Consider the following 24,909-nt stretch of genomic DNA (forward strand, 5'->3'; position numbering starts at 1 on the left):
TCCATTAGCTCTTTGTGTCTGAAGGTCCTTAAACCATGACATTTCACAGATCTCTGGTCAGATTTTGATGAACCTGAGTGGGATGCTGCATCTTCTTTAGCACATTAAAAACAATCTCTTAATTTCTTGGCCTCATAGAGCTCAACAGTGTGCTTAGGGATGTGAAAAATTCCATTAATATTCTGCATAAGGATTTTGATTATTAGCCATAATGTCCTAACCATCCAAGGCAAGCACTTGAATGTGGAAAATCACTTCTGGAACCAGAGCCACAAAAAGTAGGTGGTCACTGTGCTCTACAAGGTCCCGTAAATGAATGTCACTGTTCTCAGCTTATACCGCTGCAGCAACTTTGACAAAAGCTGAAGGGAAGATGCAGATGGTACTGCTGTCTTCCAGTATTTACTAAAAGTGACAGATACTGTTGGTTTGGCGATTGACAAATTTATTTTATTCAATAGCTCATTGGCCGAATAGATTAGTGCTACAAATGTAAATTAAAGTCGCTATGATTACTGTTTTTAATCAGCCGCAGCAGGCAGCTGTTTTCAGGGAAAAAGCTCTAAAAACCCACTCTACCTGCTCAGCACCAAACCACAGCCAGATACAGTTTGAGACTAGCTGGTGAACATTTTAGAATGTTTTAGCAGCCAAAGAGCCCGATAGTTGGAGGACATAAACAGATGTATATGAGAGTGAATTGTGGACTTACATTTGTCAGAAACAAACACGACTCAAGACAAACAAATGATATTTTTGCTCTGTAACTGCTAGATAGGTCAATAGGAAACTTGCTAACAAGTTCAGCACATTAACTTAAAAGCTGATTATGTGAGTGTTGTGCCTAATTGCTTGTTTATGCTGCCCCCAAGTTGGCCTTGACTGGTAATAACTAGGGCTGTACCGAATGTCTTTTAATGTAAAGCCTCTATTAAGGTTTTCGAATGAAGCTTTGAATGTCTGTTATCATATTTAATGACATCCTCACCCTAAAAATAATAATAAATCCTCAAACAAAATCATACATTTGAATAAAGTGATTGATTGGATAAAATGAGGCTTTTTTAAAACTTTATTTAAAGCGCCCATATTATGCTCATTTTCAGGTTCATAATTGTATTTTTAGGTTGTACCAGAATAGGTTTACATTGTTTGATTTTCAAAAAACACCATCTTTTTGTTGTACTGCACATTGTACTGCAGCTCCTCTTTTCACCCTGTGTGTTGAGCTCTCTGTTTTAGCTACAGAGTGAGGCAGCTCACTTCTATCCCATCTCTGTTGGGAGTCGCCATGCGCAGTAGCTAAGTAAGGACTACTAGCTACTACTAGCTAGAAGGTTAGCCACTTCGTTCTCAATGGCAAAACACTGCTACAACACACAACATACAAGTTCACCCTAATCTACAAAAGAAATTGTATAGAACTAATTACATGTCCCTTGTCTGCAGGTATTCCACGCAAAGTTGGAAGTGCGCCCTAGTTTAGAAGAAGTCTCCTGGCTAATCCTGCCTTGTACTGACCGAAGTGGGAGAAACAGCTAGCTGATGTGGTATTAGCTAAAGTGGTTAGCACACACCAAATGTTTCGACCGATGACGTAGACAGCCCTGCCGATTTTGAACAGCTCACCCGGAGACTGAAGGCAGGATACATTCAGAAAACCGTATCTCACTCAAAACAGCTTGGATGTTTTTCAAAGTTTGTATGCGTGTGAAAGCACCAGAGACACAAAATAACACCCCAAATCCCAGAAAAAGTGATTTATTTTTGTTTCTTTTTTTCATAATATGGGCACTTTAAAGAATATAACTCATCAGTTTTGTCATAAATACATGTAGGCAGCAGGCTAATTCAATTAGGGCATAAAATTATGATGTAATAATACTCACGGCCTAAGCCTTTTAGCATCAATATGCTGCGACAGAAACAAAGCTCTGAAGTTATTGGAAATGTTTGGATCACGTGAGTCCGAAACAATCCTGCTCAGCCAACCACTGGAATCTTATTCTAGAAAAAATTATATAATACTCATAATATTAGTGTAGCCTAATCTTTATCTGCAACTGTGCAGAAATACCGTGTTTAAAACAAAACGCTGTGCAACATTTAAATGTTGTTGTTGTTTAGAAATTGAATGTCGTTATGCATTATGAATGAAGCTCCGAGCCATTTGGTACAGCACTAGTAAAATCTAGACCATCAGTGAGATTACAATGAAATTTGAATGTTATTCTGTTACTGGGAACCTTGCGTCCCTCATAGTAAAAACATGAGCTAAACTAAAACATGGGGAATTTAATCTTCATGTAAAAATATGTGTCGGCAGCATAGAAAATCTCCTTTTGTAAACACTGCAATATTAGCAGAACGTCACGTTTAGCTGCGTGGATACAAATAGAAGCAGGGATAACTTTAAAAAAAAAAAAAAGAACCTGGAGGGACAAATTGTTTTGTCCACATACATGACTCATACGCTTCCTATTAATGGTACACAAAAAGAAGGAGCATGGTAAAAATACTCTCATGGTAGAAAGGATGGAGGAATTCAGCTCCGTAGTGTTTATAGAGAGGGTGTGTGTGCATGACTGGGAGAAGGAAAGCCCAGACCTCCTTTTGCGGAGCTAAATGTTTACATTTGGACACATGTAAAGCGGTTGCTCAGCCCAGAGAGCTCCAGCGGCCTGTAAATTAAATTTATCACTTGGAGTGACGACGTGTTTTGCAATGCCTTGAAATGCATACCAGTAATTTTTTAGCCAGTGAGCCTGAGGGTCCTGCCTCATGCTCTGTGGTGGTGGTGGTCCAGGGTGAGAGGGGGCATTGCCTGTCTAGTATGTAGGTCAGTCATGCCAAAGATTCACAGCCTCCAAAATTACAGAGAATGAGACCACTGGAGACCCAAAACAGCTGGGAGATGTTAAGAACAAGATCCCCCCTCAGTGGCCGTAATGAACGTTAATGAACGGACTTAAAAGGACAGATGCAGGGAGATGGAAAAACAAAGAGGTGGACATGGAGAAGACAAGTGGAGGAGGAGAGAGGATTTTTTTTTTTTATGAGACAAAAACGCTGCAAAAGGAAAATGTGTTTCAGCCTGTCCCAGTTACCGAAAGCCTCTAGCATGTAGCCCAGATCCTTAGCCACACACAGCTCCAGCCTGAAGCCCATTGACAGATTGTGAACTGTCCTACGCCTGCGAGGGGTGAGAGTTCAATGCTGAGATCCATAGAACACTGGGACACAACATGGCTACAAACAATAAAATGCTTTAGAGCATCCTCAATCCACAATCTAAAAGGGCTCTAGTATTTATGGCATTGTCAAATAAATAAACATGCAAGTCAAATAAGTATGTATATGTGTAGTCGTGGTGTTTCTTCAAAATAAGGTCTCATTTCCCATAAACCTTGTTGTATGTGAAAGGTCCCATGGCATAAAAATTTCACTTCATGAGGTTTTTTAACAATATGCCTTCCCCCAGCCTGCCTATGGTTCCCCAGTGACTAGAAATGGCGATAGGTGTAAACCGAGCCCTGTGTATCCTGCTCTGCCTTTGAGAAAATGGAAGCTCAGATGGGCCGATATGGAATCTTCTTCATAAGGAGCAAGGTTACCTCCCCTTTCTCTGCTTTGCCCACCCATGAGAGAGAGACATTATGGCTTTCAAACGAGCAAAGTGGCAGTTGGTCAAGGCCACACCCCCACCCTCCACCTTGCCCCCCCCCCTCTCCTCCTCAATAGCTACAGACACAGAAATGGCACATACTAAGGAAAGCTCATTGTAGGACTGGCTCTAGTGGCTGTAATTCTGCACCAAGGCTGAATTTTGGGGAAGAGACTTCAGATACAGTATTAGGGGACCACTAAGGCCTATATAAAAGCATCCAAAGAGCACCATGTCATGGGACCTTTAAGGCTCAAGAAGGCTTCCATCAACCAGCCACTCCTTTCTCTAAAGTGTCATTGAAAACTCTGAAAGCTCTGAAAGGCAAAAGAATCTAATTTAATAACTTGATATGTGATTTGTGCAGTCATCACCATGATCTTGGCATGATCCCTGTGTGATTTCTTCATCGCTCTCACAACAAAGCCACAACAACAGAATGCAGATTTTCAACTAAGAAAAAATTTAGTTGTATCATGGGAAATATAGAGCTTTATCCGACTTTATGGAAGTGAAAAACTAAATAGCTAGAGAATCAATTTAACTGTCTAAACATCAAAGAAGAAGAAGCGTGCATAAAAGACAATTGTGCCTGGCTGAAGTTACAGGAATTGGAATCTGGTGGGCTGACATGTTGGCAAAACTCAATCAATAAACAAGTTAAATTGGGCGATGTGAACTTTAATTACCCAAATGTAAAAAATGCTACAATGTCAACTTTCCACTGTGGTTTTTCTGTATACAACTCCAGCTTCTCAGTCAGTCTAAATACTGCAGGTCTGATGGTATTAACTCTTTCAGTGACTGCTAGTTCACAGGTTCAGACTGCAAGGAAGCAAGTGCATCAGTACTGGATGATTCCTGTATTTTTCCATGTGATCGTTAAAGCAGTGTGAGAGCTCCGTGTAACTACAGTGGATTGTGTTTTTCTTTGAAAACAGGAACGGAAATAACAATTTAATGTAGCTACCAAAACACAAAAACAAAATAAAATATCACACCCACATGGACTGTTCATCCACCAGCGATGTCTCTTTATTAAAAGCACTATATTTCACATTACTCTTTGCCAAGAGATTCTGTTTACTCAAAGCAGGGTCAGATTCGGTAATTATGGAAAATATGAGTCATTTTGCCCACTCACAAGGTATTTTGCAAGGTCTTTTGACATTTCAGTTCTCCTTTTAATCAAATAAACAAAGTGTATTTTAAGTTTTGTTTTGACTGTGAGGAGTGTTTGGAGCACATACTGTGCTGTTAGTGCAGGGCTGGAATCCACATGTTGAAGTACACATATCTTAATCCTTGCAATGTAGTCATTTATACAATCTGATTGGGCTCCATTGTACAATTGTCATGTCTGCAGATTATTAAATAAATAAAAGGCTCACACTGTATATAGAAATATATGATTTTTTACCTTTTTGTCAATTCTTTGACAGTTTGTCTTCTGTTTCTTTGCAGGGCAAAGTATTTCCGAGGGAAGAAGCTGAACGGAGAGTATGAGATCCGGGTGGAGCAGGTAAGGTGGATCGAACATAAATTCTGCCTACTTACACATTATAATAAATTATTTCAAATCTATGACATTTAAAAGCAGCTTTAATTATTCAGTCAGCCTTTAATGAAATACCATTATGGATGATCTTCTGTTTGTAGCCAACGCAGGTTTCCTTCCACTGAATGTGATGGATTATTTCTGAGGTAGAAGTGATCTAATTGGCTGAAGGAAACTTAATGAGTGCAAGTTAGCTAACTCACGTTAACTGCGAACATGATAACACAAACTCACAGAGTTTATGTTTTTTTCTACAGAGTAACCTCTCCGAGTGCATTATCACTCTTATATCTTTGCAATATTAAAAACTGTCCCACTGCGATGTGTCTACTCATGAAATCTATGATACACACCCTGAAAATAGATTATAAATAATACATTTTAATTCTGGCCACCCTGACTTTTTATATCTAACAAGCTACTTAAAATATGACCAGTCAAAGTTTTTCTTAAAGGAATAGCTTGACATTTTGGGAAATATGGTTATTGACTTTCTTGCCAAGAGTTAGATGACAATATCTGCATGTCTGTGGGTTATGGAGTTAATTGCCAGGCGGCCATTAGCTTAGCTTTGCATTAAGACTGGAAAGACGGGAATACAGCCAGACGGCTAAACCTAAAGTATAAAAATCTGTCTACTAGCACATCTAGAGCTCACTAATTAAAGGGGAACAGTTGTTGTTGCAGTTGTTGTTTTTTTAGCTTAATTCACCTTAACTGAACAGCTTCAGAGTCATTGGAATGGTTATATGACTTTTTTCGAGTTGAATGGTCGTCTCGCTTTCCCCTAGCACCTGTGAGTGGGAAAAACCACCCTTGCAACTTTCGGCCAGTCTCAGCGTCCGGAAGTATCGCATGATATCAGGTCTCGCGATGCAACGAATTGCTACACGGCACTGCACACATACGCTCATTCAGGAACCGGCTAACAAGGTAGTGATGGAGTTTTTCACACTATCACCATGGCTGAGCCGGCAAAAAAGAAGCAGAAAGCATTGTCGGAGGAACAGAGAAAGTGGAAATGGCAGACTGACCGAGTGAAGAGTCAGACACAAGTAAACATAGGAGCTTCCAAATATCTATTCTGAAGCTGTAGGCGGAGCTCTATAGAGAAACCTACGAGCAAAAAGAGAGAAAACAGCGAAGAAATGGCCAAAACTGCATAGCGCCCCTTTAATATGTAATATTTTAAACTAAAGTGTCAAAAATAATATAGCTAGCTGTTTTCCACCGCCTTCAATCTTCATGCCAAGCTAGGCGTTCTAGCTCTATACTTAAAAGACAGACATGTATCAATCTGCTCACATAACTCTGGGCAAAAAAACAATTTCCTAAATGTTGAAGCATTTCTTTTTTTAAGTAGCTTGATTTTAATTCAACACAATTGTGCCAATATTATATACAGTATTCACAGAAATATGTGTCTAGACAGTATTTACAGTGTGCAGATAACATCTAATTTACCTCAAATAACTGTTCAGTTATACATCTGCAAGCCATTGTTGAGCCCAGAGCCGCCTTTGAAATGGAGTGGTGGGTTTTTATGAGCGAAGGAAAAAAGGAGACCACAAAAAGCCCGACCGGTGATTTTATAGCCTGTTTGCTCAACTCTCTACTGTTGTGGTCACATCCTCTTTCTGGGCCGTGGTAGGGTTGGAATATGAATCTAGACTTTTCTATGAAACGTAAACTTGCATTGATTTTTTTTTTTTTTTTTTTTTATTTTATATTGTGGTGTCACGGATATTGAAACCCGATAAAAATGTGGAGTTAATTAGGCCCATTAAGTTCATAGTGAGTCGGACCATACGAGCTCCCCCCCCCCCCCCCCCCCCCCCCCAAAGCTCAGCTATAGTTCCAACTGTGACCTACTTAGATCTTGTTGGACCCTCCACTCGTTCCCAGAAGCCCCTCCGCGTTGACGATAACAAGTCAGTCGCTAATTGCCTTCAGCAGCCAGACTCTTCATAGGCTGTTTGTGCACCTCGCTGAGAGCCTTAAGACGATGGAAACACAATCTCTGTGTGAAAAGTTAGCGACGTGCTGAGAATAACCCTTTCGGGGGATGACCATAAAATCAAAGAGAGAGACCCGCTGCACTTTCTCGCTCACTCTTTAATCCCACTTTCTTGTTGGCCTTTACCATCTCTAACCCAGCAAACATTTTTGAAATTGAATATTTTTTTATTCTCATACACTGAAACATAGCAACAACATTCCGGTTAAAGCGATTTAAGTTGCTACCTAAAGTGTATGCATTTTACAATGACCTATTAAAGTAAACAAATATATAAATTGTAATCATTTATATGTTAGTTGGATGGACATTGAATATCGTATTCATGCTGTTAAAGCTCTCTGAATCAGTGCTCACAAGCCCCCAAACCAACATAAGCCTTCTCTGGCTTACTTGCTGCCATATAAGGTACCATCTTTAGACTCCAGCACAGACTCGCCACAGCCTGTGATGCTGCAGCGGGCAAGCCTGATGCCAATGTGTATGAAAGAAAAAAGAGAGAGCAGCTTTGATTCTTCCATGTAATATCTCTCATTAAGGCTACCCTGCCACCTGTAGTTTCCCTAGCCACTGCCCAACAGCACGCTTGTGAGCCCATTGTTGTGGATCGTTCCCTCTCATTTACGTGACCCACTTTAAAGTTTTTACATTTGGCAGACGTCTGACGTCCTATGTCCAACAGTTAACTCTTTTTATCCACGGAACAGATGCTCTTTGGAGCGCCGGTGGTGGTGCTTTGTGCTCCTACGTGACTACTAAAACCTGTCTCGAAGCCAAAGCCTTTTTTTTTTTTCTCTCTCTCAAAATGATGAAATATGTTCAGTAGTAGCTTTTGATGGCAAGCGATTCTCACAGTCAGGTTAGTAACACAGCATACCTTTTTGTTATAATTCCAAATGAAAAACACAGCCAGTAATGTAAAAAAAAAAGTTAACTTAACATGAATAGACCTGGAGTTGTTTATTAACTTTTAACTATTAACTTTCACTCTGCCAGTTAATTCCTTGTGGTTTATCATGAGATCCAAAAAAAGTATATAATGAAGGCAAAAGAAAAGGAATACTGGCATACTGTTTTCTCTCTGAAATTAATATATTTTTATGCCTCAGTGCCGGCAACAGCTGTGGCCGGAGGCATCATGTTTTTGGGTTGTCAGTTCCTCCGTCTGTCCATACGGACGTAGTAAATGAATCCCAATCTCGTGAGCGCAATATCTCAGGACCCCCTGGAGGGAATTCCTTCAAATTTGGCACAAGCGTCCACTTGGACTCAAAAGATCTAGTCAGCAGCTTAGAGAGGTTGAATTTAGGCACAATGCTACTTTAATTGTGCTCATATGCATGCTAAATTTTGCCAAATGGATATAATCAGAAAAATGCAAGATAGGGCCTTTTCGAAGTGAGACGGTAACTTTACTAAGCGACAATTGTGGGATAATGCTAAACAGAAGCACAAGTGAAAAGAGTTCTAGGGTCAGTGACTAGTCAAGTCAGTAATGTCTGTTCTCCTTTTGGAATTTCATAAAGTCTCTCTTTGAAGGTTGACCCCAGCTTTTGAGCCAATTGTGTGTCATTTTCTTTATAGATATTTCCTCAGGGAGTGTTATCTCACATTATCACAAGGCTTGGTTGTATACTCTATTCTGATTGGTCAATCACTTCATTCTACGATCTGTTATTTCTGTATAACAGACCGTTGCAATGGACAGTTCTGATCATAGACTCTGGAGGACCAATTTTCAATCAATAAAATCGTTTAAATCACTACTTGTGCTATTAAGAAGCTCATACCGCTGATCGGCTATCACAAAGAGAGAGAGGAGATCGCTAACGTCGCTAACAGAGCATTAGTTGGCTCCATGTTTAGATCACTTAGCAGGGTGACCTGGCTTCTGCCGTAGAGCGGTGCTTATCAGCGGTAAAGTTGACTGTCCTGACCGGGACGCAGGCGTCATCAGTGGTAACCTCTGTATGAGCAGCCTTGTAATAAGCAGGATAATGTAGAGCGAGCCGGTCATTTTTGCGAATAGAAACCCTCCAGGCTGCTTCAAGACCAAGTCCTGCATCACCCTGTCAGGGTTCTAATTTGCAATAATGACCGGCTCGCTCTACATTATCCCTTACGTAGGTGGCTATCGATAATTAGGCCCACTGACTCAACCGATTTGTTGTCTGGACGCATATGCTCGCCACTTCACACTTGGACCAGAGATCTCTGGAGCGCACCACTTTTCATTCAGTACACTAGTGCGTTTCAGAGTTTAGGGGATTGCAAGTATCTCAGATGTGGGTACCATGGTGGCAGTGCCAAGCCAAGGACCTCTTGAGCTGAGATCTTTTGCACTGAAAGTCGTCACCCTGCTTGTGATGCTTGTCTGACAGTCCATTGGGAAAAATGTCATAACTGATGTTCACCAGCTGCAATCAAGGTATATCACAGACATGATGACACCCAGCAAAAGGCTGCCAAACAAACTGCCCACAATCCCTGCACAGTTGTAAACACTGCAATTCACACAGTTGGACAAATTAGGCTGTTAAATTTGAAGGGGTCTGTTGTTTGTGAAAGAACAAGGGGCGGTTCTTCAGGGTTGCCGGACTATGTGTGGTTTGAGTCGGGCCAGGGCAACATCTGCACAGAAGGCATATGACCTCAGCGCTGTCCACGCTCCTTTCTGCTGCAGTCATGGCAGCTCACAGGCAGTTGGCTGTATGTTAGCCGTAGCCTTTTTTGGCTGGCTTTTGCACATGACTTAGGGCATCTGGGTAGAACTTGCTCATGACGGACGATTTAGTTTGGTACTTGCTGCAGACATCTGACTGCTCCAGCTGCCCTCGTGCCTTCTGTTGCCCTGCTGCATTTAGCATCTGTCATGGATTTCGACATTTAGTGCCTCAATGAACTATTTCACTGTTGTACAACAAGGTGGTAGTGATTAGCAGCAAATACTTCTCCCGTGGTGCCCATGAATGGTCCACTGTACTTCAGGCTTCTCAATTGCATCAGTATGTGATTCAACCAAGCTTATCAAGAGTTCTTAAAAATTCAGAGGTAGTAAACCAAAAGGATTTGCCCCACAGCTACCAATCAAATCACTACAGTCTGTTCTTTCTTAACATTTGTACACAAGACTGAATAGCTTTACCTCATGTAACTCCTAACTTGTCAACTTACAAATTGCCAGACAATTCTTTGCACATTCTTACTCCCCAATAAGCATGCGTTACAATGCGGCGTTAATGTAACAACATCTATACAACGTTTTCTATTCAAAGTTGTAGTTCATGCAGGCCCTGGTTGGTCAAGGTTTTCCCAATTGAAACTAAAGAGGTGAGGCAATAAAAGAAGCACTTTGTGTCACAGAAAAAAACATCTATTTTCAGATGAAAGGAAACCACACAATAAGAGGCTCCATCTGGGCTACAACGATTTTATCAACAGCTTCTCTACTTTGGTCTTCCACTCAGGACCAAAAATAAAAAAGAACAACTCTCAGTGGAACAAGGTCAGTGTTAAAAGGAATATAATGGGCATTTGTGGAGAGGAAAAATAAAAAGCACAGTAAGGTAATTATGGCTTAGATCCGCATAAACAGTTATGGGAACATCTATTTTCTTTTTTTGCAAACATTGGCTCCTAATAATAATGTAATACATTGTATTCAAGTTCTCTTTTCCATAAGCACAACAAAGTATGCTTTATTTTCCGTATTAAATCTTCATTGGTTATTTTTGAATGTTTTCTAGGATTCATTTCTATATTGGCATATTTCCATCTCAATTATCTAGAATGTCAGAGTAGTTTACACTTCCACTCCTTTTAGTGCTCACACAACACATCAACATTGGCTTTCATGGCTTAGATGTGGACTGACGTTTCTTCTGTTTTCTTTTCTTCAGCTTACAGTTCAGCTGCTTTCAGCATTTACTCACAAACTAGATTAAACTTTAAAATGAAATTTCTAATGCTTTCAGCCACTACAACACTGACTGTAGCTACTTCCAGCTTTAAGACTTCAACTGAAACCTTAGCTTACATTACATTACATGTCATTTAGCTGACACTTTTATCCAAAGCAACTTACAATTGCTATATATCAGAGGTCGCACACCTCTGGAGCAACTATGGGTTAAGTGCCTTGCTCAGGCAGGGCTCCAGACTAACTTTTTTCACTAGGAGCACAGTGGCCCCCAACTGAAAATTTTAGGGCCGCAACCAGAAAATTTAGGGGCACACACCGTAAATCAACATGCTAACCAAATATTCACATTTCTACTAATTTCCACTGTATTACTAATGAATACTTTGATAATAGATGCAGAAATTACAATGTGCTGTTTCAAATTCAGTGTCACTTTTGAAGATTCAACATATAAGTCATCATTGCTGTCATGACAGTAAACAAAATATTTAAAAAATATACCAGCTCTAGTCTACAATTACAATGAATTCAACTTAAAATTAAACATGCATTGTTTAGGCTACTACCCTTAGGATTGGGTACCTTTCGCATCTGAACCAATATCAGTACCGATACGTGAAATTACCCAACGGTACCTTTTTTTGGTACTTTCCCTCTGTAATTACAAAACAATTATTTCAGTTGTAAAAGTAATTCCAAACCTATTTATCCTATGTACTTAGAACATTATGTTATTTTATTAGAATATGTTACACTCTAAAGAAATGAAACAAAAATAAAACCCTCCCTCGCTCCTCCCAAACCCATCCCTACAACCTATTAAACTGAATAATTATTCATTTCTTACCCACTGTAACTTTTTTAGCCCGTTTTATTTTCATGACCGTTTTCAATTGCTCTTTAATGTTTCATGTAAAGCACTTTGAATTGCCTTGTTGCTGAAAGGTGCTGTAGAAATAAAGTTGCCTTGCCTTACAACCTCAGCCTGTCAGTCAGTCCCCAGGGCATAGAAACCACTGTGCCTGCTGCGTGTCTCAGAAGAAGTGTAACGTCAACAGCACCGCAACCGTTTTCAGCTCGTCATTAATAATATATTGCAGCAAATGCTGTCTGCGTGAAGTTTTTAAAAACTGTAACCATACTTGCAACCACTTTATCGGCATTGCCACTCACTGTAACTTCAACAAAATTGCAGAGCCGACGTAGTTTGCACCGTCCGCACCTCTGTGTGTGTGCAAGTGTGTGTGTTTGTGTCAGAGCTCTGCTCTCTGTCAATTTTCAGAGAGGACAGATAAGCTTGCGCTTACGCGCTCAGGTACTGACATTTCGACATTTAACGTGTAACAAAAAAAGGGGGGAAATTTACTGGTCGCACATGTGCGACTGGATGTAAAATTCAGTCGCACACCCTCAAATTTTGGACACAAAATGCGATCATTTGGTCGCAGTCTGGAGCCCTGTCAGGGATACAATGGTTGATTGTATCGCAGTGGGAATCGAACCTGGATCACACCAAAGGCACGGGTCACATCCACTGCGCCATCACCACCCCTTCTTTCAATACTTTCACTACAAACGACAACTCAGTCTATTTAAGTGCTTCAACTTAAACTGACACTTTCAAATAATTATTTACAGTGTTCGCACCTGCAGTATTCCGTGCGAGTAAGCACTTTTAGCTTTTTGTAGTTTCTTGGTTTCGTGCTTCCCAGAAAACATTGCAGATTGTAGTTGCCGTGCAACTTGACCAGACCTTCCAAGTTGTTTTTGCCAAAGGACAAAAGATCCTGTTTACAATTTGACTCATGACCAAACAAAAGGCACCTGAACCTCAGTGACACGGGTTAGTCCAAATCTAAAAATACTCGCAGAGATTCCAGATGAGCTGCCGTCAAGTGGTGTTTACTGTTCTGTCCACAGGTTCACATGGCTTGGCAGTCAGGACATAGTGCACGCAGCACTGCAGGAATAAATGAGGCTTGCCTGTAAATTAGTGCGGCTAAGCTAAACCAGTGCCTTACGCGGCGGTACTTTTTGTCAGGTATGAGATATCGTTGATTCAAGTAGAAGATTGAGTTGATTAAAATGCCTTTTTCATAGTGATTAAAACACAACAGTGATTCAATACGTGTTAAGTCCATGGAAGCCTTTCCATTAGCTGAGGGAATGAAATGTGTTTTACATTTCTGGTTTGCTTAGATTATTGTAAATAAAGAAATTGGTGAGCAGTGAGGGTGACTATGGCTGGCAGAATCTCAAATAACAGAAGAACAGGCTCAGTAGTGAGAAAAATTCATCTTGAGACAAGGTTAAACCTAACCGCAACCATACTGTCTTCGGTAATTCTGTTCCTCCTAACAGATTAGCTGAAAGCTATTCTTAATTCAGCCTGAATGCAGGTCAACAGATGAGAAGAATCAAGCTCTGGAGGCAGTTGCCCCATGTATCACTTCCTGTTTTCCTTTCCCAGGGCAAGAGCTGCTCCAAGACAAGTGTCTGAATGTGTTACCGTGATGGTAACCATGGTGCTGTGAAAAGCCTCCTGTCCTGGCTTCTGGACCTGTGCCCCGCACCAGCCACTTCATCCATTACCATTACTGCCCAATGAATGGTTGTTAGCGCCCCTCTCACCTAGAACCAGCCAATCAGAGATGACAGTGGAGTGCTCGGTCCTAGCCAAAATGTTGCCTACTCTCTGGTTTTATCAGGTTGAAGCAAAAGTCAGCGTAGGCCCCTGTGTTTGGGATGGGATTTGTTTAGGAGATGCAATGATGGAGGATGTGTGTGTGCAGCCTTTTTTTTATTTTTTTTAAGCAAGGCATGTGCTGCTGAGTACACAGATGTTTCTTTCAGAGGTAGGTATCAGTAGAGAAGAGCTGAGAAAAGGAAGGGAGCCATGTGCAAGTCCTTGAGGCACAGTGAGAGTGGCGCCTCGTTGTCCCTTAAATAAGATTACGGCATTTACTCGCCCCCCTGCTCTTCTTCTGAGAGTGCAACACAATAAATAAAAGAGGTGGGTGTTTTGTTTTGTTTTCCCTCTTGGCAAAACCCCCCCCCAGTTTTGTTACGTTGGCGCATTCTTTTCAAAACCAACTCACTCCCCCGTACAGAGTTTACATGGGCCATGGCGCTGGATGAAAGGGAAATTTATCTCAGAGAGAATATTGCTGATAATATTTCCTTTTTTATGTAGATGAAAGCCCATGTAAAGCTTGGTAAAGCATGCTCAAGTGATGATCACAGCAGGAGAATGTGTAGATAACGGTTGACGTGCTATGCATGTTGGCAGGAGCCGGGTTGAGTAGAGGGTCAGCTAGAGGATTTGCTTCCATGTTGGCGTCGTCGCAGGTTGGCTGAAGCCTACACAGCAGAGCAGCTTACTGCAGGGTTGTGTTGTTGTGAGGCTACCACAGCATCAGCTGTGATGAACTGCTGCTCTTTATTGGGCTAGCTAGGCTAGGCTTTGGTGCAAATCCCCCCAAAATATTCCTCAACAAAAATCATTTAAGATGAAGTTTCTATAGGTTTCCAGTGGAGTTCCAGAATGCTGCTATTTCTTCTACTGTTACCTCGAGTACACAGATGAGTCGTTTACTTATTTATTGTCCAGGATTTAATCCATCAACCCTCCAGACACAAACCTATTTCTTTGATTAGCCGACTTCTATATGCCATTAGCCATGTGCTGTGCATGTGTGCAGGGCTTCCCTTCCAAAATCCCTGAGTGTCCATGGGAAATGTTTGAATAGCATAAATCAGGGGTGTCAAACTCAACTTCCCTAAGGGCCACACTAGAAAATGAGAATCACATCAAGGGCCAGACATAGAGTTTATTGTTTTTATATCATGGGAAAAGTCAAATATCTTTACTGTATTATTGCATGTTTCATATAGTCTTCTCACTTACAGTTTGGTCAACAAAAATGACGAAGAAAATGTAAAAAAAAGCGTCAAAAATGTCCCAAAAGTATTTGGGCCAAATTGTATTGTGAACCTAAATCTATATAGGGGCTGGATCAAATTTAGCAAGGGGCCGGATTTGGCCCGCGGGCCTCGAGTTTGACACGTGTGGCATAAATGATTGTCTTCACCCACAATATGATAAACTTTCATATAATCACTTCTTTAGCATGGAAGACTATAGTCAAGCTATACATTAAAATGTGCTGTTGAGGTTGATTTTGTGGTAAAAAAGTCATATTATGATACACGTTGCAATTACAGTCTAAAGCACCATAGACACACATTGTGATTGGGTTTTTCTGCGTCAGAGCTGATAAACAAAGCTGAACTGCTCTCAGTTTGGCACATCTACAGTGTGGATGACATTTTCATTTGATTATGTTTTTCCTTTTGAGTAGCATGTCATTGTTACACACCGCAGTGTTAGGAGGGAGTGGACCAGACCAGGGAGTCTGGTCCATTGTTGACTCAGGATTTGAGTACTCGCAGACAAATGAAATGCAGCCATGATTTTTTTATTTTTTTTGTAGTGTAGTAGTTGTGTTTGGACCACATCATGCCAAATTGAGTTTTTGGTTTATTCTACAGAGAGTCAGCATGCTGCTGGTTTAAGGCCAATTAATTCCACTACATTACTGTCCCTCCTCATACTCAGAGGCGACGTGAAGACGAACGAATGGCAGCATTTCATGTCTAAAGGCTGTTTTATGGCTCTGCGGAGGCTCCACGCAGAGCTTTCGCCGTAGCCTATGTAAGTGACCTGATGTTTATGCTTGTGTGTGTGTGTGTGTGAGTGATAGAGCGAGGTAGAGAGAGACAGTGACAATGATTAGCTTCGGAGCGAGTAGCGACTCTAGAATCATAGTGAGAGAAACAAAGTGTCTCCCCTGTGCTTTTAGACCACTATGGGAAATCTGTAGCAGGAAAAGTTAACCCTCTGCTTGATTTCCTGTTGTTTATGGAGAAGGAAAGGAGTCGGGGGGGGGGGTGCTACCAAGCCACGGCCGAGCAACGTGTAGTTACATTCAGAGGTGGGTAGAGTAGCCAAAAATTGTACTCAAGTAAAAGTACTGTTACTTCAGAATAATATGACTCAAGTAAAAGTAAAAAGTAGTCATCCAAATAATTACTTGAGTAAGAGTAAAAAAGTTCTCGGTGAAAAAACTACTCAAGTACTGAGTAACTGTTGAGTGACGTCTGATTTATTTTTTAACATAAGCATTCAATCAGACGGACAAAAATAATAATAATAACTAATAATCATCTTTAGGCAAATTATAGTTCATCCAATCAATAAAATAAATAAAAATGTATTAATTACAAAATAGCTTAAATTAAAATAATCCAGGTAAATTCAAGTACTTAAAAAATAAAATCCATAAAATAATAATACATAAAAATAAATAAGCACAAGTAACACAAATTTCCACAATATTTATGAAATATATAGATTTGAATGGGAGGGAATTACATATCGGCTATTTACCGCACAGCGGTTTGAATGATGTTTTTTTATATTTTTTATTTGCTCTCACGATCGCTTCCACTGGCAGGATTGCAACTGAAATAATAGGCTAATTTTGACAGTTTATGGAAAGGACAAGTGTAATTATGGTCAGATCTTGGTCCTGACTGATGGGGAAGTGATATTGATAAGCGTTGATTTACGCATCAGCGTCGCCTATTTTTTGTTGCCAGCTGACGAGACTGCACAACTACGTTTGATTGGTGAAACACAGTCACGTACGTGGTAGAGCCTTTGGCGGAAGTCTCTCTCTCTCTCTCTCTCTCTCTCTCTCTCTCTCTCTCTCTCTCTCTCTCTCCTCTCTCTCTCTTTCAAAATAAAACATTAAAATGAGGCGAACACGGCGGGAATACAAACATTGACGCGTAGAATACCAAAGAGGTAAAAAGAAAAGTAACGAGCTCATTGTAGCCTAATGTAGCGGAGTAAGAGTACAGTTTCTTCTTCACAAATCTACTCAAGTAAAAGTAAAAAGTATAGTGATTTAAAACTACTCCTAGAAGTATAATTTTTTCAAAAACTTACTCAAGTAAATGTAACTGGGTAAATGTAGCTCGTTACTACCCACCTCTGGTTACATTTTTCGAGAGGTGCACATCAGGCTACGCCGTAGGGTCCGGCGTAGGTTTGTGTCTTCATGTACCTACGTGTGTAGCAACGGCGTAGATTTTACGCAGAAGTATAAATCAGCCTTTAAGGTCAACTGGCTGCAGTTTAGTGTCCCTCCCTCCAGGGCTTTGTATTCCTGGAGTTTAGGATGATGCAGCCTTGGCCCTGTCAGAGAACATGGGATATATGTGACCCAACACAAACCATTCTGTGAGCCATAACAAGCATTCAGCAAACTATTATTATATTAATAGCCAATATTGTAGACATGTAGCCAATAGCTATGGCTGTGCTATATGCTACAGCATGCTATATGTTAACTGCACATGTAACCTTCTAGTAGTGTGGTTACTGGTTGTCCTTCATGAGGCAACCATGCATAAGCCCCTTTGTTGTAATAATAATTCATGTCTTAAAAGACTCAACTTTATCGGCCAAGAATGCCACTGATAATTCTAATACAGACTCTAATACATTTATAGGTAATGTTAATAGATTTCATTTTATCACAGTGATTTTGAGCTAAATGCTGACAGCAGCATGCTAACAATGAAAATGTTAACATGCTGATTTGTAGTTAGCATACTGTCTACCATGTTCTTCATCTTAGTTTAGCGGGTTAGCATGCTAACAATTCCTAATTAGCACTAAACAGAGGTTCTTAATCTTTTATCAGTCAAGGACTCCTTACAAGATAGAGAATATACCGTGGTTAATAATTTGACATAGCCTATTTTTTATTTTTTTTACACTACTTTACTTCTAGTCTTCCTTAATGCGAAAGAAAAATACAAGACTAATGTATGAGAAAGATATTATGTGTGAAACATATTTGCTGATTCTATATTATAGATTAGTTAGATTAGAACGTAATCTATGAATTATTATAAATTAAAAAAAAAACATTATTCATTGAACTATGAAGACTTTTGTTAAAAAAAAATTAAAGTTCCATCCATCCATCCATCCATCCATCCATCCATCTTCGTCCGCTTATCCGGTGTCGGGTCGCGGGGGGAGCAGCTCCAGCAGGGAACCCCAAACTTCCCTTTCCCGAGCAACATTAACCAGCTCCGACTGGGGGGTCCCGAGGCGTTCCCAGGCCAGGTTGGAGATATAATCCCTCCACCTAGTCCTGGGTCTTCCCCGAGGCCTCCTCCCAGCTGGACGTGCCTGGAACACCTCCCTAGGGAGGCGCCCAGGGGGCATCCTTACCAGATGCCCGAACCACCTCAACTGGCTCCTTTCGACGCAAAGGAGCAGCGGCTCTACTCCGAGCTCCTCACGGATGACTGAGCTTCTCACCCTATCTCTAAGGGAGACGCCAGCCACCCTCCTGAGGAAACCCATTTCAGCCGCTTGTACCCTGGATCTCGTTCTTTCGGTCATGACCCAGCCTTCATGACCATAGGTGAGGGTAGGAACGAAAACTGACCGGTAGATCGAGAGCTTTGCCTTCTGGCTAAGCTCTCTTTTCGTCACAACGGTGCGATAGATTGAATGCAATACCGCACCCGCTGCGCCGATTCTCCGACCAATCTCCCGCTCCATTGTCCCCTCACTCGCGAACAAAACCCCCAGGTACTTGAACTCCTTCACTTGGGGTAAGGACTCATTCCCTACCTGGAGAAGGCATTCCATCGGTTTCCTGCTGAGAACCATGGCCTCAGATTTAGAGGTGCTGATCCTCATCCCAACCGCTTCACACTCGGTTGTGAACCGATCCAGTGAGTGCTGAAGGTCGCAGGCCGATGATGCCATCAGGACCACATCATCTGCAAAGAGCAGCGATGAGATCCCCAGCCCACCAAACTGCAACCCCTCCCCACCCCGACTACGCCTCGATATCCTGTCCATAAATATTACAAACAGGATTGGTGACAAAGCGCAGCCCTGGCGGAGGCCAACCCTCACCTGAAACGAGTCCGACTTACTACCGAGAACCCGGACACAGCTCTCACTTTGGTCATACAGAGATTGGATGGCCCTGAGTAGAGACCCCCTCACCCCATACTCCCGCAGCACCTCCCACAGTATCTCCCGGGGGACCCGGTCATACGCCTTCTCCAAATCCACAAAACACATGTAGACCGGTTGGGCATACTCCCAGGCTCCCTCCAGGATCCTTGCGAGAGTGAAGAGCTGGTCCGTTGTTCCACGACCAGGACGGAATCCGCATTGTTCCTCCTCAACCCGAGGTTCGACTATCGGCCGAACCCTCCTTTCCAGCACCTTGGAGTAGACTTTACCAGGGAGGCTGAGAAGTGTGATACCCCTGTAATTGGCACACACCCTCTGGTCCCCCTTTTAAAAAGGGGAACCACCACCCCAGTCTGCCACTCCTTTGGCACCGTCCCAGACTTCCACGCAATGTTGAAGAGGCATGTCAACCAGGACAGCCCCTCCACACCCAGAGCCTTGAGCATTTCTGGACGGATCTCATCAATCCCGGGGCTTTGCCACTGTGTAGTTGTTTGACTACATCAGTGACTTCCGCCTGGGAAATCGACGACAATCCCCGTTATCCTCCAGCTCTGCCTCTAACATAGAGGGCGTATTAGTCGGATTCAGGAGTTCCTCAAAGTGCTCCTTCCACCGCCCCTATTACCTCCTCAGTTGAGGTCAACAGTGTCCCATCCTTACTGTACACAGCTTGGATGGTTCCCCCTTCCCCCTCCTGAGGTGGCGAACAGTTTTCCAGAAGCACTTTGGTGCCGACCGAAAGTCCTTCTCCATGTCTTCTCCAAACTTCTCCCACACCCGCTGCTTTGTCTCTTTCACGGCAGAGGCTGCAGCCCTTCGGGCCCTTCGGTACCCTGCAACTGCCTCCGGAGTCCTCCGGGATAACATATCCCGGAAAGACTCCTTCTTCAGTCGGACGGCTTCCCTGACCACCGGTGTCCACCACAGTGTTCGTGGGTTACCGCCCCTTGAGGCACCTAAGACCCTAAGACCACAGCTCCTCGCCGCAGCTTCAGCAATGGAAACTTTGAACATTGTCCACTCGGGTTCAATGCCCCCAGCCTCCACAGGGATGCACGAAAAGCTCCGCCGGAGGTGTGAGTTGAAAGTCTGTTGGACAGGGGCCTCCTCCAGACGTTCCCAATTTACCCGCACTACACGTTTGGGCTTACCAGGTCTGTCCAGAGTCTTCCCCCACCCCCTGACCCAACAACGGTTGACAGCTCTGCCCCTCTCTTCACCCGAGTGTCCAAAACATATGGCCTCAGATCAGATGAAACGATTATGAAATCGATCATTGACCTTCGGCCTAGGGTGCTCTGGTACCAGGTACACTTATGAGCATCCCTATGTTCGAACATGGTGTTCGTTATAGACAATCCATGACAAAATTAAAGTTGATATACAAATCTGAAAACCTTGGCAAAGTTTGCGGACCCCACTTTGAGAATCCCATCATGTTTCAGGGGCAGCTAAGTTGCTCTTTAAATTATATTTTGAGTTACAGTAACTTCATTTTGACTGTGTATTATAATACTTACAAAACAATGCAAGAATGAACATCAGTTGAATGCAAAAAAAAAACATTTTATAAACCACACCTATGCCTTTTACCAGACACAGAATTTTCACTATTGTGTAAGAAACCCTAGAGTAAAAACGCCATCATTAATGGGACACAATGCTAAATCTGGTCAGGAGCATTAACATCAATAGATGCCTTGACTAGAGTGACAATCATTAGCAGGAAAATTTAATTGTCTCTCTCTGGTCCCTGTCTATCTAGAAAGGCCATTCCCAGAAGTGGACTGTCGCCCCTCCTTTCGAGTTTCTCAGGGAGTTTGACGGAGTCATTAGGTAGCCGGGCTACGGCCTTTCACAAGGCTCTCGCTGTCCGGCAGGCCACAGACTGGGGATAACTCAATTTACCTCCTCTCACCAACTCTCCCTGTCTCTCTGACTCTTGTCTTTTGTTACTGCTGTGCAAATGCAAAGATGTAAAATGAAGTCAACCTGAAAGGATCTATTGTCTGTCTTGGTGGTCAGAGGTACTTCTTCTGTCTTTTCTTAGTCTTTATAAAGAAAGATGTCAAGTTAAAGTGCTGGAGCCTGCATCTGTGCATCAGAGAACATTTGTACTGTCACTTTAAAAATATATATATATATATTCAGTATTTCTGTCAGAAAGACCTTTTGTGCATCTGAGTGCTGAGTCGAGAAGTAAAATTACTGTACACACACTTGACCTCCTACAGTATGTTGTTGTGGGATGTGACATATAATCTTGTCTTTCTTTTTTTGTGTTCCCAGGCGGAGTTCTCCGAGATCAACTTGGCCTCCTACGTCAACTCGGGATGTATGGTGGACATGCAGGTCAACAAAGGTGGCACCAGAGTGGTCAGGTAAGATGCTCGAGGACGAAAGGCAGCTCCAGTTCTTAGACGCATTAGCCCACGCAATCTGTAGTCTGCCTCAGTGAGCATGCACAAAGACTCCTGTTCTTTTCTCTCGGTAGCATTGTGCACGACTGTGTATACATAACATTGCTTGCACTCAGAGAAATCAAGGCTGTAATGATTATATTATGGGAAAACGGAACAAAAAACACTTCTTACCCTGTTTTAACACAGGTGGGAAATGCGTGTGACACAGTCAAAAGAAAAATGAATTAAAGGTATAAAACTTGTCACATCTTCCACTGTTTTTATCTGCTTCGGATTAGTGCTTTAGCTCTAGTTGGCAATATATCACTTTAATGCTACGCCATGTTGCAAAATGCATGTTATACAAGCAGGAGTTTTAGCTAAGCAATCTGAGCAGCGCTCTGACAGTACTCATAATTCCCATTACGCCACTGGTTTCACTGCCAGCTCTTGTGGTAACCAGTAAGCTACTTAAGCAGATTTCTTTTAAGTCATACAACCCTTCATTACAGCTATTGTCGGATTGACAATGGTGACAACGGCCTGCATTGATGCCAATAATCATGGCAAAGAATACCTTTTCTCAAACCGAAAGAACAAACAAGTTTTTTCTATTCTATTTTTGCATCTTGCTGGGGCAGAGGTGGCCTGTGGCCAGTAAGCAGCTCCTGTAGCAGCAGCAGTTGGACACGTGAAGCCGGGTATTTAAATAGACTGCTCTGTTATGTGATGTTGCCGCTCAAGGAGATCACTGATGATCAGCTGATCTGGGTGGAAAAGATGACTTCATGACATTAGTACTTTAAAAAAAAAAAAAAAAAAAAAAAAAAAAGCTATAGCTATGATCAATATTTGTGTCTTAACAAAGGGTTCCATGACTACATGTAAGATAAAAGGGATCGCTCATAGTGACAAAGCCTCAGCAATAATTAACCAACGGTAGTGTCCCCTCAGTTCTATGGAGTGTTTAGCATCTTTAAGCTTCTTTAGGACTGGGCAATATGGCTAAAATCAAACTTCTATATTGCTGTAATGCAGTTCAGCTGCTGTTTTTTTCGACATTGCGATAGAAACGACATAGTAAAATATTTAAGATAGACAAATAGCTTAGATACTCTAAGCTTATTGTTTTGGTTGTCCGGCCCGCAACTTTACTGTTTTGGTTCACTCTCATCAGTGTGTGTCCAGCTCCAGCTGGCAGCTGTTTTCAGCAGAAATGCTCTAAAACCTGACTGTGTGCTACCTGCTTAGCACCAAACGAAAAAACAGACAAAGTCAGCGACTAGCTGTTGGACATATAGATCCATTGCTACATTTTGCAGCTAACAAGCCAGAGACTAAAACATGGATATTTAATATTGGAGTTAGGTCAGGTGGACAGAAACGTGACTCCAAATGAATACTAACATTAGCATGCTCCATATCTGCTGAATGCTTGAATAAGCAACTGCCAACAAGTTTATAAAGTGATAATATTTTAATGTTTACAGCTTGTTTCCGCTGTGGCCAACACATCAGTTAATAAAGGGTTAACCAGTAAGGGATAATCACCGAGAGGCAATAAACGGTTTGATATGCCCGGCTTGTGGACGGCTTACCGCCCGAGACAAAGTGGCTCAGCTGTAGCTAATTAGTTTCTATAGCAACCACACAAGGCTGCATCTGATCACTAGTTTAACGTAGTTGAACTGTAGCATAAAAACGTCTTAACAAATCGTTTAGTTCTTCTGCGCTGCAGGTGTCTGGGTCAGTTGTCGCTGTCAGTCTATCCTTCTGGTGGCTCTTCCACTCAGTGAAAACCTTGATAGCAAAGGCAGTTGCCTTTTTCGTGTTTGATTCAAGGGCCCCGTCTTCAATTGTACGCAGCTCCTCATCTGTCAGATCTCGGAAACGGGGACGGCGACTAACGTTAGCTCAACTGGAGCTAACGTTAGTTTAATAACGTAGTTCCTACATTGTATCTCGCTTGCGAAACTATGTATCGACTGACCCTCTGATAGATTTCCGACACATTTTAGAAACGTTTTTTAACACGTTTTATTTTTACAATGGACCTCATGTTTGAAATTTCTGTGATAGAAAAAAAATACAAGCGGCATATTGATCTACTATTTGATGACGCTGCGCTCAGTCAGCGGGCAACCTGCCGGGTTAATGCCCTCCTCCCAGCCAATCAGAATCAAGCATTCTTAAATCAAGTAGAATAATGTGGTGTATTAAATACCAGACTAATATTCAGAATAGATATAACAAGAAAATTAGATCTACAACAAATATACAACAAACCAATACACAATACAATTTCCCGTGCTCCTAAATAAAATCAATATGTATCATTTGGTACCAGAAATTATTTTTTAATTATCTGCATAATTCCATGGACGCCATTGATGCCTGTTTAGTTAGCTCACCTACACGTTGAGAATAATGGAACAACAACTTTAGTACAGAGTAGGGATGGGCATTCGATTAAATTTTCTTCGTCGATCGTCGGGAGAATTAACGATCGACTATCGATTAATCATTAATATTTTTTATATTAAAATTTATTATTTATTTAACTTTTTATAAATTAAAAATGCAATGAAAATACAAAAATACAGCGTGTTTTTCCTTGATGAGATCTTAATTACAAGAAGAACAACTAGTGGCAGTTAAACTGGAGGTTATTAGATATAGATTATAGATATATGCGCTGCGGTGCTCTGAAGCAGCACAGAACCTGCAGCTGCGAGCTGCCGTTCTTAAACACAGACCCTCGTTTGTTCCAAAATAATAAATAAAAAGAATCATATTAAATAATAACTTAACCAAAAACATAATAATACTTAGATCTGACAGGTTTTGTCAAAATGTAACTCAAAACTATCCAAGGCACAGGACAAAGCCTAATAAAAAATAACCAGTAGGCTAACGCAGATACAACTTCTGCACCAGTCTACTGATCTTTGTTGAGAAAGATAAGCATGTTGACATGATCTGGGGTCAGACACGACCGCTACCTAGTGACCGTCAGTCCAGCCGCCCAGAACAGCTGCGTTGCCGGGATGCACAGGTCGCCTACCTCCGCGCTAACTTGGCCAGCCCGAGGAACCTTATTCCGTTCTTCGTAGTGAGTTTCTACCAGTCTGGTGATGGTACGTCGTGACGGAATGTGATATGCTGGTTCCAATATCCATCTCAATGAACTTGCAGGTCCCTTGGGTAATTTTCTCTGCTCGTTGTGCATCGCAGCTCCTCCGTGCTAACGCCGAGTTTATGCTAGG

General features: G+C 41.8%; 1 protein-coding gene across 3 annotated transcripts in view; it reads left to right on the plus strand.

Moving 5' to 3' along the window:
• syn3 (synapsin III) overlaps positions 1–24,909 on the plus strand; it is a 136,144-nt gene that overhangs the window by 26,229 nt on the left and 85,006 nt on the right. For all 3 annotated transcript variants that reach the window (XM_028570194.1, XM_028570195.1, XM_028570197.1), the window contains 2 exons: positions 5,129–5,186; positions 21,531–21,622. In XM_028570194.1, coding sequence (XP_028425995.1) covers positions 5,129–5,186; positions 21,531–21,622 — 150 coding nt within the window. The remainder of the gene's footprint in view (positions 1–5,128; positions 5,187–21,530; positions 21,623–24,909) is intronic.

The sequence above is a fragment of the Perca flavescens genome, chromosome 23, assembly GCF_004354835.1.
Source record: "Perca flavescens isolate YP-PL-M2 chromosome 23, PFLA_1.0, whole genome shotgun sequence".
Classification (NCBI taxonomy): Eukaryota; Metazoa; Chordata; class Actinopteri; order Perciformes; family Percidae; genus Perca; species Perca flavescens.